This window comes from Patagioenas fasciata, chromosome 12 (assembly GCF_037038585.1).
Source record: "Patagioenas fasciata isolate bPatFas1 chromosome 12, bPatFas1.hap1, whole genome shotgun sequence".
In the NCBI taxonomy this organism is placed as follows: domain Eukaryota; kingdom Metazoa; phylum Chordata; class Aves; order Columbiformes; family Columbidae; genus Patagioenas; species Patagioenas fasciata.
The window spans coordinates 9,374,372-9,389,416 of NC_092531.1; the positions used below are offsets into that span (position 1 = coordinate 9,374,372).

Genomic DNA, 15,045 nt, shown 5'->3' on the forward strand with positions numbered 1-15,045 from the left:
AACTGTCATCCTAGTTAGTTCTGTTTTGTCCTGCTCTCGTCATTGGCTGTGGCATTTATTTAGATTTTTTTTTCTCTTCTGCCCAACATCCTAATGGCACTATTTCCAGTTCTCCTTACTTTCAGCGTACTTCAGTAATCTGAGTGACAAAATGTACAACCAAATGCCATTGCCTTGACTGAGGAGCTAGAAACAAGTAATTCAAATCCATTTCTGAAGTCACTGTACCTGTAGTATGGGTATGTGGTTGCTGTCTTCACATCCCTCAGCTAAGTGAGCAAGCCTGCCCACTGTTCTCTACTGTAAAAAAACATGGTTTCTCAGGAAAAATTAGGGAAGCTGTTGTTGTGGGATGCTACTGCTTGAGGAAAGCTGTGCTACCGAACTGTATGGCCTAGCTTCTGGCTTTCTGCCGTGGGTCTTCTTTAAAGTCCTGGCTGCACATCTGCAGCACAGGCCAATTCATTGTTGCACCCAATATTTTAAGTGTATCATAAGAACTTATTGCCAAAATCCGTTGGAAGTCATGGAGGAGGGAGAGAGGGAGTGAACGGAGACAAGATACATTGCAACTAGTTTGCCTTCCTGGAATCCAGGATTACACAGTCTTTACTATCCTGCAAGAAAAGTACAATTGATCTCAATTTATTCTTAGGGTCAGGCTCAAATGAAAGTGATTGGAGACTGGGACATGTGGTGCTGAGGTATCTGAACATGTGCATCCTGTAAGAGAAGAATAAAATACCTTTTTTCCAGTACCTCAACTTTATATAGAAAAAACTAAATTTACCCCTTTTAATTTTGTTACAGGGAACAGCAGAAGCCCGTGAATTGGTGGAAGGGAGTGCTGCAGATGTTTTTCATTCAAGAATTAGTGGAGAAATAATGGAGCTTGTGTTGATAAAATATCAAGGCAAAGACTGGAACGGGCATCTTAAAATTCATGAGGGGATGCCTGAATTCTTTTCTGTGTGTTTTACGTCTCATTCTGCGACAACGATGACAGTGGACATTTATGTACATACTAGGCGAGTTGGAAGCCGTATGATCTTGTCTGTGTTCAGTCCATACTGGATAATCAACAAGACTTCCCGTATTCTCCAGTATCGAGCTGATGACACTCATTTGAAGCATCCAGCAGACTACAGAGATATTGTTTTGTTCTCCTTTAAAAAGAAAAATATTTTTAGTAAAAATAAGGTATGCTTATTTTAAGTGGTGATTGTGGTGGTGGTTTTGTAAAATCCTGCTCTGAGGTGCGGGTGGAAACAAACACGTTTTCTTGAAGGAATTTTTTGCAGTATTTAAATCTGTAGACTTCCATTTGGCTACTGCCTTCTCCTTGTTAATGATGCTTTTTGGACTAAGATGAGAAGGCAGGTAGACAAAAATATCTATTGCAGTACATCCCACTGGCTCCTGTTCATCCTGGCCAGGATCTGGCTGGTGGCATAGAGTGGTTAGGGCTTGGAAAATCAGTGGGTACCCTACCAGAACACTGTTTCCTTGGAGAGAAGAATTTCATGTAGATACATAAATTAAGACTGTGGATTCCCTTTAGAGGAAGGCTGTGTTGAATCTTCCTGTCTGGACATTTTCCACTGAATAAGGAGGAATCACAGGCTCACGTTTTATTTGACTAAGTACTTTGACATTTAAAATACACAATGCAACTATTCTGTCCTATGTTAAACAGAGTAATTTTAATTTTGTTTTGGCATGATATATACATGGTCAAATGAAGAGTGCTGTAGTAGAGAATTATTTTCTGAAGTGGCGTTTCTTTCCTTTTAAATATCTTTCTTCACCTAACAATAGCTGAAGAAATGGTTGAAGAAACAGTTTTGACAAGGTGTTCTTTTAATCATTTCTTCTTGTCTCTTCAAGTTTGTGAAGCACCACAAAATTGTAGCTTTTTTTTCCCATCTGTGTGTGTACTGTCATGAAGAGTCAGTGAGGACTCCTCCATTTTGTTGCCTTGTACTGTAACATCCTTCCAAGAACTTAGACACAGAGTAATAAATCAGAAGATGAATAGTGATATTACATGCTTAAGCTTATCTTAACTTACAGAAGGTTTTAAAAGCACCTAAGTCTTGTCTTTATGCTGCTACATGTGATATAGTTGCACTCCATAATGTATGAATGATAAAATCGAAATGAATTTATAAAGTACTTTCCATGTTGTTCTCTTTGGTCTGTAGATCCAGTTGTGTATTTCAACTAGCACTTGGTCCAGTAGCTTTTCCCTTGATACTGTCGGAAGCTATGGATGTGTCAGGTGTTCAGCTAATAACATGGACTATCTGGTAAGATGGGTTTCTGTGTTTTATGGAGCACTCTTGGAGTTCTTTTGTCTTGACTTCTTTTTCTCCCTAAGGCCTTTGTTTCACTACTTACACTGCTTTTAAATCGTGGAAATATTGAACATGTAGGGTAATAATTTTTATGCCCCAGCTGTGTCTGCACCTGTCAACAAGTGATTTCAATGTAATTCATGAATATGTAGTTTAGATAACAAATTAGTACTAGTCTGTTTGAAAATACAATGATGAGCTTGCATAGTGGAGATAAGCATTTGCATTCAAAATTCATAATTGTTTGCAAGTATTCAGATCTCAGTAGCCTTGTCTGAGATTACACTTACACAACTAAGCAGAATAAAGAATACACTTCATAATAATATGTAGATATGTGAGGAGTTGTGTTTCCATATACTCTTTAACAGATCTTTCAGGTAGGATTATTTTAGATTGTCTTGATTTACTGTAGAGGGATTACTTTTGGTTTTTTCCCTACAAATACTACAGCCACAAAATGCTACAGCTAATACTGTCTCTTTACCATCGTGTTAATTGTGTTACCTAGTTTGCTGTGTTTTCCTGCATGCTGTTTAATTCTTTTATTACAGGTGTTCAGGAGCGTTTGTGCTAGCCTTTGTAATTAGTCATGTTGGCTTCTCTTTTTCTCCATCTTGACTTTTCTCTTAAGCTGGTTGATAGTTTGCTGAAATCATCCTTATTCAACAGGTTGGAGTCAGCATCAAAATGAGCAGTTTTAACCTTACCAGGATAGTTACCTTCACTCCATTCTACACAATAGCAAACAAATCTTCTCTGGAACTAGAAGTTGGAGAAATTGGTCCTGATGGCTCTTATCCAACTAACAAATGGAATTATATCTCAGCTTCAGAGGTAATATTTTGTGGTTTTTTTGTTTGTTTCTTTTTGTTTGTTTCTTTTTGTTTCTTTTGGATGTTACTGTAGACAAACAACTGGTCTCTAGGTTTCACTTCAGGAATAAGCAGTTGCAGAAGCTCTGTCACTTCTGAGGGTGTGATGTGGATAAGTCACATCTCGGAGCAACTTGAACAGCACAGGTGGCATATGTTGGTAAATTAATCAAGTCCTTCAGTTTAGATACTTTACTGAATGTAGATAAGATGTTCATCAGTAGATATTGGTCTAAGAACTAAGGCATTTGAAATAGTTTGTCACATAAGACTTTCTTTTCAGCTGGCTTACTGTATTGAACATATTACCAACTCTTAAAGTCATGCATGTTTCTTGTTTTACAGTGTCTTCCATTTTGGCCTGAAAGCTCATCTGGTAAACTTTGCGTAAGAGTAGTTGGCTATGAAAGCTCCTCCAAACCTTTCCTATTTCAAGACCAGGATAATGGCACTCTGCTGAGGCTGGAAGAATTGGTGAGACTGACTTTGTGTGGCCTGTTCTTAATACTATTTTTTAGCCCCATGGTATTGAACTTGAGCTTGACTCACCAAGATCAAGAAGATTGAAACCTTGTGCCTATATTTTCTTCAGTGTTTTGTGATAGTAGATGGCTCAGCTTTTCAAGAGAATCCTTTTTAGTCTTGTATGTAGTGAGGTTTTACTACTACTGTGTAGAGTGCTAAACATAATTTCTCACATCCATCTGTGGGCTGGAGAATCTGTAATAGCATCTTCTTCAAAGGTGGATGTGTCCCCTCCCACCTTTCCTCCAGACCTTACAGCACAGCAAAAACATCAGTTTATCTCGCTAGACAAATGTTTAAGAGGAGACTGTCCACAAGGGGAAGTATGAGGCACCTCCTTTGTATAAGCAAATGAGAAAAATTGTGCTATACGTGTCCCAGAAATATCTTGCAAATACATTGGAAGAAAGCAGGTTCTTGAAAGCCATCACAACAAAGTTTTAGGATGATTTCTTTAGAGGTCTAATTAACAGAACTTCTTTGCTTAGTGATCAGTTTGTTAATGCACTATTGCTATAATTGTCATAGCTTTGAAAACTTGAGTAATTTGTTTAGGGTAGCTTTGCAGGTTTGTTTAAGGAATACACAGGAAATTGCAGTTTTGAAATATAACCTCAAGTTTTGTAGCAAAAAGCGAAAGGAATGTTTGCCTGTACTGCTTACTGAACTCAGCCTAATAAAGTAATTTTTAAAAGTGTTCTGATTTGAATGTAATTTTTCAAATAAGTTAAAAAAGAATTTGTGGATGCTACTGATGTCTGTATTAGGCCAGTGACCAGTGTGTTTGAGTTTACCTTACTAGGTAATGTAGAGTACATGTACTTTTTTCATTTGTAAGAGGCTGGTGAAAGACTGATCTAAAAATAACAATTTAGTCTGTTCTAACTTGAGTTTAGGCATAGAAGGAATACTGAACTATTTGTCTAACTTTCTCTCCAGAATGGGGGCTTACTGGTAGATGTGAATGTTTCTGAGCATTCTACTCTCATAAGCTTCTCAGATTACCATGAGGGAGCTGCTCCAGCTCTGATCGTTAACCATACTTCATGGGAATCTCTCAGATACAAACAGAGGTAAGTGAAAGAAACAGTTCACCACTGGTGGTTGAGCCAGGGGATATCTTTTCAGAAGGAAATAGTTCTCTTTTACTGTTGTGGTACCTTGAAAAAGAAGAAACACCTTTTTCTTTATTGTATTCTTTTAATGAAGTATTTTATGTCAAGTTTTAAACAGTCTTCATAGTTTGAGAAAGCTGAAAGAGTAAAGTGGGTGTAAAGATGTTATTAGAGCTCCCCTAGAGCATAGCAACAGCTGAACTGGGAGCAGATGGCACCTCACCCCAGGAGCTGGAGGGGAGCAGTCTGTGCCACTGGGATCTGCTTGCACCGCTTCCATCAGTGGTCTGGACCAGTGAACACTGTCATTTTACTCCTTTTCTTTTCACCTGCAGTGGATTACAAGAGGAAATGGAGTTGAAACCAAAGCAAGTGTGCCTGTTTGCGTGGACAGATCCAACTAAAACAAGAAAATTGACTTGGGGCTATTCGCAAAATTTTGGTGAACATGACCTACTTAAGGTAAATTTCAGAAGGGGAGAAGTAAATGCTGAGCCAATATAGGACTTGAAGTCTACAATTATCTGGGAGAGAGCTGTTTCAGTAACTGCATCTGTCTTGTGCTATAAGAGACTTCTGAGCCTACTCTTGAGTAACAAGGTTTTAGGTGTTTAATATAATTGGAGGATTGGACACAAACACAGCCTGTGTTTTCTCCATGGTTTGTTTGGATATTACAGAAGAAGGATAAAGTGTATGAGCTGTGGAAGCATCTAAACAGTACAGAGGATGAATAATTCATTGATTTTTTTTCCAGCAGTATAGCATTTGGCTTAAGTGCCTCCATAAAGATGGAGAAAACCCCTGACTGTTGTGACTCTCACTTCCTATGGGAAATGCTTGCACGGAGCAGAAAATTCTGAGTTGCTCACTAAGAGCTATTTTGGTGTTTGTAGCTCGTGCAATATTAAAGTAGGAAAATGTGTGAAGTGAAGGCAAAATAAGAATGATTAAGATGGACAATGAGTGAGGGAAAGAGGGAGACTAACTAGAAGCAGAGGTGAGTCTACGAGAAGATTGGGCAAGTATTTTGCTAAAGAAAGGGGAAGCAGCATTGGTGGAGGAAGATTTTTCTCACTTAACTGGAATGCAGGCTAAATAAAGTCCTATGTGTCTGTCTCAAAATAGTAGCCCTCTTGCACCTTTTACTGAAATCTGAATTCTTCAGAGCTGGCTTGGTTTTTCTGTTGGCTAGGCACAGAGTTAAGAAAACTGAAAATGTTCGTAGCTGAAAGTGGAAACCAAGTTTGTTTCAGTTATACTGGCAATGGATTTAGTTTCCTATGACCGAACTCTGACAGTTAACCAATTACACTACATTTTACTGGCTAAGTACTTCCTTGGGTCAAATTTTTTACATTTAAAACTGGTTTTAGTTTCAAACTGATTTTCTCCATGTATAGTTATGGTTACATTCGTTATTATTTTGGGCTTTTGAGAAAAGGGCTCTGACTATCTCAGTTTTGCCTCGCAAATTAACAAGTAAGGAATACCTGCACTTGAGGAGCAGAGATCTTAATCACTTTGTGGTTTTACTGTTTCATGCTATATGATTTAATGCTTTCTTCCCCTATCACCCATGATTCTAGTCTTTTCTTCTGCTATGAAGACCTTTGTTTCCTAGTGATTTCCAGTATTATTCTCATGCACAAATATTGCTGCAATGCCTGATTTTCAAAATGAAAAAAAAAAAAAAAATCTCAACCCTCACCTTCTTTCCACTGTTTGGGATACAAATCAGTATGATGCCGTAAACTGAAAAAACAAGAATATTGAGTTCTGGTTTGTATGTGTCTCAGTAAACTTGCTTGCTTGTAAACAAATACAGTGATGTCATGGATCTACTCCTGTAATTATTTGTATTATGTACATTTTTTTCCCCAATACAGGATGAGTGTGGCCAGTTCCCTTACAATGCGAATACTCAGATACACTGGGTGTCTTTCCTGGATGGACGCCAACGAGTGCTGCTTTTCACAGATGATGTTGCATTAGTTTCTAAAGCACGACAAGCAGAGGAGCTGGAGCAACCTGACCAAGAAATAAACTTGTCAATCCATAGTCTTGGACTTTCTCTTGTCAACAATGAAAATAAAAAAGAAATCTCTTATATAGGGATAACCAGGTACTGCACATGGAAGCCTTAATATTCCTTTGAATAATCAAAATTTGACACTATGTCATAATTTTAGCAATACAGTTGAGTTCAAAGGGACATCTTTCAAATGAAATTCATATAAATGAAACTCTTAGAATAAAGGCAGAACGTAATTTTAATTGTGCAAATGGAATAAATAAGATTTAACTGCCTCCTTTCTTAGCTTCTATTAAAAAAAAAAAAGGGAGATTTTGAATGCCTGAAAAGTTAGGATATCTTTTTGCATGATTTGTATGCTTAAGAAAGGTTTATGTACTTTGAAATTGTTAACCACCTTATTTTTCTTGCAGTTCTGGTGTTGTTTGGGAAATGAAACGGAGGCAAAAGTGGAAACCATTTAATCAAAGGCAAATAAACCTATTGGAACAAGCCTATAAAAAATATCTTTGTAAGAGTGCTTTCCAGGCTTCTGCTTGGCATAAAGTTGACGACAATACTGAGGTACGTTTTGAGGCTTCTTTGTTCAAATGGTTACACAACATGTGCAACAGTTAAAAACAGGCTTCAGTTTTGCTAAGTAAGGATAGATGCTGTGGTAAGAGAAACACAGACAAAAAGCAGGCTTCTGTTTGGAATACTTTGACCTTTTATACAGAAGAATATTCTGTATTAAGGTGATACTGAGATCGTAATAAGGTATTTTCCAGACTCCGCTTTCTTGTATTTCTAGGTGAATTTTAGTAAGGTTCCAATGGAAATGCGCCTCCCGTTCAGATGCAGCATCCGGCGCAACTTTCTGTCAGGAATTCAGGTTGAATTCAAACAGTCGCCTCACCAAAGAAGCTTACGGGCTCGATTGTATTGGCTGCAGGTACAGTCTTTCATGATGTTCTATCAACTAAACAGACACTCAAAGGCTTTTATTCATTTATAAGATGTATCTCAAACTCTTACATATATGGTGCTCTGTTCATGTGTCAAGAGTAGCAGAAGCACTTTTCCATTGGTGGGAAAGTACTGCAGAGCTGCCATCCCAGGATTTTGCAAGTAGTGCAAGAAAAAAATCCACAATTGTAGCTTTCTGTAAAGCAGGGTACTATGACAGAAAGTTTATTTCTAAAAAGAAGTGTTTTGATGTTTTAAATCAAACAAAAATGTCAACCTGTTTCAAACTTTGTTTACCCTAGTTTGCATATAGTCATGTAACCTCTTACTCTAGAGTGTGTGTCTATAGGTTGAGAGATGCTACCTAATGGAAAGTAGATAGTAGACATTTAAATACTCAAAAATAGTATGCAATAATATATCTGTAGGTAGGCTTAAGGGTGAATGCATGTGTAACACTTGCACCCAATTAACATACTCTAGTCAGTGCTAAGTGTTGCTAAACAATATAAAGGGCTAGAGCAGGTTAGTGGTGGGAAATGTTTAGTGCCAGAGGAGAATGATGGTGAGAAATCGTCATCATTGTCATCTTCATCTGCATTTGCTGCACTTCAGAGTTCCACAGGGGAGTGTCCTCACTGAGGACCCTGTTGATACTTTTTCTGACCAGCTGGTGCTGAAGAGTTGCTTCTTTCCATTTTTTTTTGCATTTTTTTTTATTTTTGCCTGAAGGTAATTTTCAGTAGAACAGTCAGTGTATACTATCAGATACAGTCCCTCTAAATGAATCTTTGTGAGTGCGAAACTGTGTAATCATCCCTTGTGCAAGACTTTAACCAGCTGACCTTTTATAACTAAATAGTGAACATTCCAAAAGAAGTTCAGCCTAATCCTATTTCTCTCTTCTCCTTCCCCCAAATAAAAATGACATTCTTCTTGAACACAATCTAGAAGCAAGTTTTTCTAACCTTCTAAAATGGAAATAGTTTTTGATTATTATGTTGTTAAAATATTCCAGTAATTATGCAATTTTTTTTTAGGTTGATAATCAATTGCCAGGATCAATCTTTCCTGTTGTATTTCACCCTGTAGCCCCTCCCAAGTCAATTGCTTTGGATTCAGGTAAGAGAAAGCATTTAGTAATAGCAGACTTATTCAGCCTCGAAAGCAGTAACTTGGCAATGGATTTTTTTAATGTATACTGATTTTTTTTTTTTCTGTTTAGAACCAAAACCCTTCATTGACATCAGCATCATCACTAGATTCAATGAATACAGCAAAGTACTGCAGTTCAAGTGAGTTTAACAGTGTGTTGTAATACAGTTTGAGATTTAATGCATTGTAGAAGGGAACCTTGTTTTAAAGTTCAGGGTCTCCTACCCAAACAACTCTTGGCTTTGTATTGACTTATTAAATGTCTTCAGTGAAAACACATCATTCCAAAATAAACTTACTTTTACAAAGCAAAGACTGACCACGTGAAGGGACTGTTGTGCGGATTCTTCAGTAATCAGAATCATTTAGCTCTTGCACTACAATATCGGTTGTCTGTCAACCTGTTCACTGTACAGTGCTGGTGTATTTGGTGCTGTAAGAGCAGACAGCTCATACAGTCTGTAATGCAGCCCAGTGCAGTGTGTTCTGTTGTGAAAAGTATGTTCTTTAGTTAATATATCAGTGTCTTGAGTTTTTGTACTAAAAATGTAACATTTGGGGATGGTGTATTTCAATAAAATATTCAGTAATATGACTTTTGGAGAGAGGCAGTTAGATAAGAGGAAGAAATATGTTGTTCAGGAGATGCTACCCATGAAGCGCATGGAATTATAATGTGTGAATAGAAGAAATATTTGGTGATGGTTGATATTTTTAGGTAAATTTTGAAAAGATTAGAAAGTATTAAGAATAATTCTAAATAGACAGTTGATATTGTAGAATGTAAGTTTTAATATGCAGTGTTGCATAACAAAACTTCAATTATGTATGGTAGGCATGTGATATTTAAATTCAACTTCTACAAGTATACATGGTTTGTTTTTTTCCGGTTTTAGATACTTCATGGTTCTTATCCAGGAAATGGCACTGAAAATTGACCAAGAGTTTTTAGGAGCACTTAGTGGACTTTTTACACCATCTACAGACCCAGAAGCTGAAAGACAAAGGGTAATGTATGAAATAAACTGATTTTTGCCACAACAGGACCTTTCTGGTACCAGTGTTGTGACTTGTCTAAATATTTTGGCTTAAATGAATGAATATTGCATTTGAAAATGGTGAATAAAGGGACTGTAGGATAATTTTCAGAGAAGCATTGGGATTTCTGTTAAACTTTGGCTGCGAGCATTACTAAATGACATATTTGAGTAACTGATACTTGGGTATGTGTATCTGTTTTCTGCTCTTTTAATGTTTCATTAATTGATGACACAGTTCATTCAACTGTGGCTACAAAGTGTTGAGGGTGGTGAATGAAATAAGGTTAGGGTTTCTAGAGTGGGCTTCTGATTGTCAGTCTTTAGTGTCTTTTGCCTTCAGAGAGCAGAAGGAACGTATTTTCATGGCTGGAAGTTAAGCCTTACATAGGTGCATAGTATTCAGAAAGGTCATGTTTGGTTCTAACATGTGTGGGAGAGTCATTCATACAAGTTTCTTAAGAAACTGTATTTTGAGATGTATTGTATAAAAATTCTAATTTTGTAAGGCAATACAAAAATGCAAACCCTCAGAAAGTTAGTTATTTTACTAGTATTTTAAAATTAATTTAGAAGTGATACCTGGAGGAATGTAAGGGGATATCAAGTGAAATAGCATAAATTGGAAAAGTAATCCACAAATTTTTGTGGGGTGTTTGTGAAGTAATAAGTCTATTTGCAGTTTTGGAGGTGTTGGCTACTTAGCTAGGTAGGTAACTGTTTTGTTACATTTGGCCATGATCATGATTTTTGATGTATATATGTATATTTTTACATTTCTATATAATTACATATATTACACATATGTAATTATGCTCTTTCATATGTTGATGAGATAAACTTCTGTTTTATTTTTTCTTTTTTTAATAAAACTAGTCTGAATTAATTCAGAAAGATGTAGATGCACTTAAAACTGAGCTAATGGAGTATTCCCTGACAGACCTGTCAATGCTCAGCTTCTTTGAGCATTTCCATATTTCTCCAATTAAGGTATGTAATAGAGATAATTTTGGTTAATAAATCCCTTGATATCAAAGATCTCTTCTTTACAGTAAATCCATCCTCAGATCAGCCTTCTGGGTAGTTGAGGGCTTCATGTTGTCTTCCTAATGGGGATTTTTTTAATGTTCTCTAGAACTTAATATTATCTTGGAAAAGGTTCTTAGGTGGCCATGAGTACAAACAGGCCCTTAACCATTGCTAAGTGTGAAGAGTCAGGGCTTATGGTAATGAGGAAAGCGAGATAAAATGATGGCCTTAAGGTGTCCGAGTAATGTATTGCAAACTGCAATAAAGTACATTTTCATGGGCTCATCTTCGTGTCCCTCTTGAACCAGTTAGATTTTTTTAGAGCAAGGGAAGAAAGTTTATACATTATTCTGAATCTACAGAATGCTTCCCTAAGGCTATTGGATTGAACAAGAACTTAGAGGGAAAAAACCCAACACAACACCTACTTTCTTTTTCTTTTGATCAGATGTATAAAAGGCAGACATAAACCCCAATACAGAGGATTAAATTCTGTCACTTTTTCGACTTTTTCCTTATTTCACCAGATATCTGTTAGGGTACAACTTAGATTCCCAGGTTTTGTTTTCTTGCATGATTGTGCTTATTAACTTACAAGAATACGAAGCCAGGGAAAACATTAGAGGAGTGAGACGCTATTATGATATTTTAACATTATCCTCTAGCTAGTCTGATTAAAGTTATTGAAGAAACTCTTATAAGTCTCTTTGGTATCTTTATGTGAAATGTCTAAACCTTCTGCCTGTTAAGTACAGGAAGAGGCTTATTTTTTTTCTCCAGATTTTTTCCTCTTACTTCAGTGACCTGTCCCAATATTCTAAGCCACTGGATAATAAGAAAATGGGGAATCTTGAAAAAGTCAAATCATACAGATAAACTATTATAGAGTAGAAGGGAGCAATATTGATTATGGTGATGAACAAGGGAAAAGTAAAATAATTTTCTGTTGCCTATTAAGAAAAGTTGTAAGGCAATAAAGTTAGTAAGGCACAGAAGGCAGTTTGCCTTCTGTTGCACCCTTAAGAAAAGTGTGTGGATATTCTTTAAGAAAAGCGTCTTATTGACACTAAACGATCTCATTTTACAGTGTTAGAAGTTCATGTATTTCCCCAGAAGAGTGACTAGTTGCAAAAATATACATGAGCTAGTTAAATAAATTGGTATTTAAAATTTACTGGGAATTAACCTACAAGTTATTTCTCTCATTGTTAACACAGAAGTTTACAGAAGTAAACATAACAAAAGTTGGAGTTCTAGGACACTTTGATGCTTTTCTATATGGAAATATAATTAAATACCTATGTAATCAAAGTGATACCATTTTAAGTCCAGGCATGTTTGCTGAAATTGTACATTTCTTCAGAGTAAAATACACTTACTACTGTTTCACCACTAGTTTTGTTTACATGTGCACCACACAGCCTGTCTTACTTGTCTTGATGTCTCTTGTTTTACTAATTCTTTATTGACAGTTGCATTTGAGTCTGTCTCTGGCTTCTGCTGGAGAAGCATCAGATAAGGGGGAAGAAATGGTAGCTCTCCATTCTCTGAATTTGCTGTTGAAAAGTATTGGAGCTACTCTAACAGATGTGGATGATCTTATTTTCAAGTAAGCTAATAAAGATTTCTTTTTCGTATTTTGAATAAAGCTCCTATACTTTGACTGAAATAAATGTGTACAGTCTTTAGGGAAAGGGAGGAGTGGAGGGAAAGATGGAGTTTGGTCTCCTTTATAAGAGAGCAGGGCTTTGGGATTGTCTGAAGGAAAAAGGAGGAAGAGTGTCTATAACGTGATTACTTGTCTTTCAGACTTGCTTTCTTTGAAATCAAATATCAGTTCTACAAGAGAGACCAACTGATGAAGATAGTTGTCAGACACTATAGTGAACAAGTAAGTTCATTTAGTCAAGTCTTTGTGTAAAATTCTGAGCAAATATCTTACAGAATGTAGGAAATAGGAAAGGTGAACACTTCTAAAAGCTACTAATTTGTTATTTCATCTTAGTGAAGTAGGAATCCGGTGGTACATTACAAAAATGTAAATACAAAGGTGTCCTGAAAATGTCTTTAGGAATTTTAAGTCATTGCTTCTGTTCTTTCTATTGATGTTTTTCTTGACCAAAGTACTCCAGTACTGATCAACACATACGCTGCATCTTTTGCCTAAGATTGTCTTCATTCTAGTAGGAATACTGAGTTGAGTACTCTAACACCTTACTTGAACAGCTAATAAAAAAATGTACCCACCTTGGGTTCTAACATGGAACTATGTATAACAACAGCTAGTAACACTGCTCTTGTCTTTTTTCCTCACTGCAATTATTTAGCTCCTGAAACAGATGTATGTTCTCGTATTTGGCTTAGATGTTCTTGGAAATCCATTTGGCTTAATCAGAGGCTTGTCTGAGGGAGTTGAAGCTTTTTTCTATGAGCCGTTCCAGGTATGACTTCCTGATTCTTCCATTCTGTATAAGTAGTGGCTGATTGGGTATGCTGGTAATGGATGTAGTTTTATTGTTACTGTACTCTACACCCTGAACAATTAAGAAAGTAGTGATTTTTTTTGTTATCTTAGATGAACGTATTCAAATGGCCTTACTTTCATCAGTGAAAAGGAATTGCTAGTTTTTCCTGAAATAGTTGCATAAATGTATAGTTTTCTGCTATTAAAAGTAAGCTTCATTTTTTAGGGTGCAGTTCAGGGACCTGAAGAATTTGCTGAAGGCTTTGTAATAGGTGTTAAAAGTCTTCTTGGACACACAGTGGGTATGTATCATATTGTTACTGTTTTGATCAATTAACTTAACTCATGGATTACATTTAGATTTTTTTTTTCTTATTATTTTAAGGGAAAGTTGTATTTTAAAAATAACTACATGGTAATTTTTTAATGAGTATTTAAGTTGGCCAGATACTACTGCCCATATTGGTAACACAAATCAGTCATACCTAACTCACTTGAGACCATGCAAGTGCCTGTTTTTTGGACTGAGCAAGCAAACTGAGAAACATTGGATGTATAACTGAATTTGAAAGTGACTCTAATGGTCCTAATATCTGGAGAAGCCTGAGTGTTCTTAGGACCAGCTACTGTAATAGTTTTGATTTGGCTATGTGTTGCGGTCATTAGAGAAAATATACTTCCATCCAATGTGCTCTGTAACATGTATGGAAGTGATTTAAGAGTTACCTTTTGCTGTATTTATGGATTTCAGGCCAGATTCTGAAGTCTGTTCACGGAGAACATGTGGTAGTTACTATGTGTCAACTGGCAATATCTAAACTGAATATGAAGGACAATCACAATGAACTTTGTGGCTTGTTGTGTGTTGTCTGCCATTAAATTGTGAAAGAACAGTGACTTTTACTTTCTGCCATGTTCCATCAGGTGGTGCAGCAGGAGTGGTGTCTCGGATCACTGGTTCTGTTGGCAAAGGCTTGGCTGCTATTACTATGGATAAAGAATTTCAGCAGAAACGGAGAGAGGAAATGGGGCGGCAGCCAAAAGATTTCAGTGACAGCCTGGCCAAAGGAGGAAAAGGCTTGTTACGGGTAGGAGTTTGAAGCTGAGGGTATGATGTGCCAACTCTTAATCCAGGCTTGAAAATTATATGGAAACGGGTTTGATAATGTCATCTTTATCTGTTCCATGAACTAAAGAGAAGAGACAAAGAGGCAGGCAGTTTATTGCAGACTTGGTATACTGCATCAGCTTTAGTGTTTGAGGTCATGTTTTTGGCCAGCCTGAGGAAACTAAGGTAGGATCTGAGAAAGGAAAAGCATAGGAAGTAACACTGATTTAGACTGTGAGTTATATAAATAAACAAGTAGTTACTTATGGTCAACAGCTGTGTTATGTAATTAAAGGAACTGGTTCCTTTATTTACCTTGTAATCAATTCTGTCATTTAAGTCAGCTGTGAATTTACCAGCTCTGGGCATGTGCTACACAGTAGAAATATCTTAAAGA

At 36.7% G+C, this 15,045-nt stretch overlaps 1 protein-coding gene across 9 annotated transcripts in view; it reads left to right on the forward strand.

Moving 5' to 3' along the window:
- Window positions 1–15,045, forward strand: part of VPS13C (vacuolar protein sorting 13 homolog C) — an 89,003-nt gene that overhangs the window by 57,478 nt on the left and 16,480 nt on the right. For all 9 annotated transcript variants that reach the window (XM_071813809.1, XM_065847476.2, XM_065847475.2 and 6 more), the window contains 18 exons: window positions 811–1,200; window positions 2,205–2,309; window positions 3,030–3,194; window positions 3,578–3,706; window positions 4,697–4,830; window positions 5,208–5,334; window positions 6,762–6,997; window positions 7,321–7,471; window positions 7,701–7,841; window positions 8,896–8,977; window positions 9,081–9,150; window positions 9,907–10,018; window positions 10,924–11,037; window positions 12,549–12,685; window positions 12,886–12,967; window positions 13,404–13,517; window positions 13,767–13,842; window positions 14,465–14,628. In XM_071813809.1, coding sequence (XP_071669910.1) covers window positions 811–1,200; window positions 2,205–2,309; window positions 3,030–3,194; window positions 3,578–3,706; window positions 4,697–4,830; window positions 5,208–5,334; window positions 6,762–6,997; window positions 7,321–7,471; window positions 7,701–7,841; window positions 8,896–8,977; window positions 9,081–9,150; window positions 9,907–10,018; window positions 10,924–11,037; window positions 12,549–12,685; window positions 12,886–12,967; window positions 13,404–13,517; window positions 13,767–13,842; window positions 14,465–14,628 — 2,529 coding nt within the window. The remainder of the gene's footprint in view (window positions 1–810; window positions 1,201–2,204; window positions 2,310–3,029; window positions 3,195–3,577; window positions 3,707–4,696; window positions 4,831–5,207; window positions 5,335–6,761; window positions 6,998–7,320; window positions 7,472–7,700; window positions 7,842–8,895; window positions 8,978–9,080; window positions 9,151–9,906; window positions 10,019–10,923; window positions 11,038–12,548; window positions 12,686–12,885; window positions 12,968–13,403; window positions 13,518–13,766; window positions 13,843–14,464; window positions 14,629–15,045) is intronic.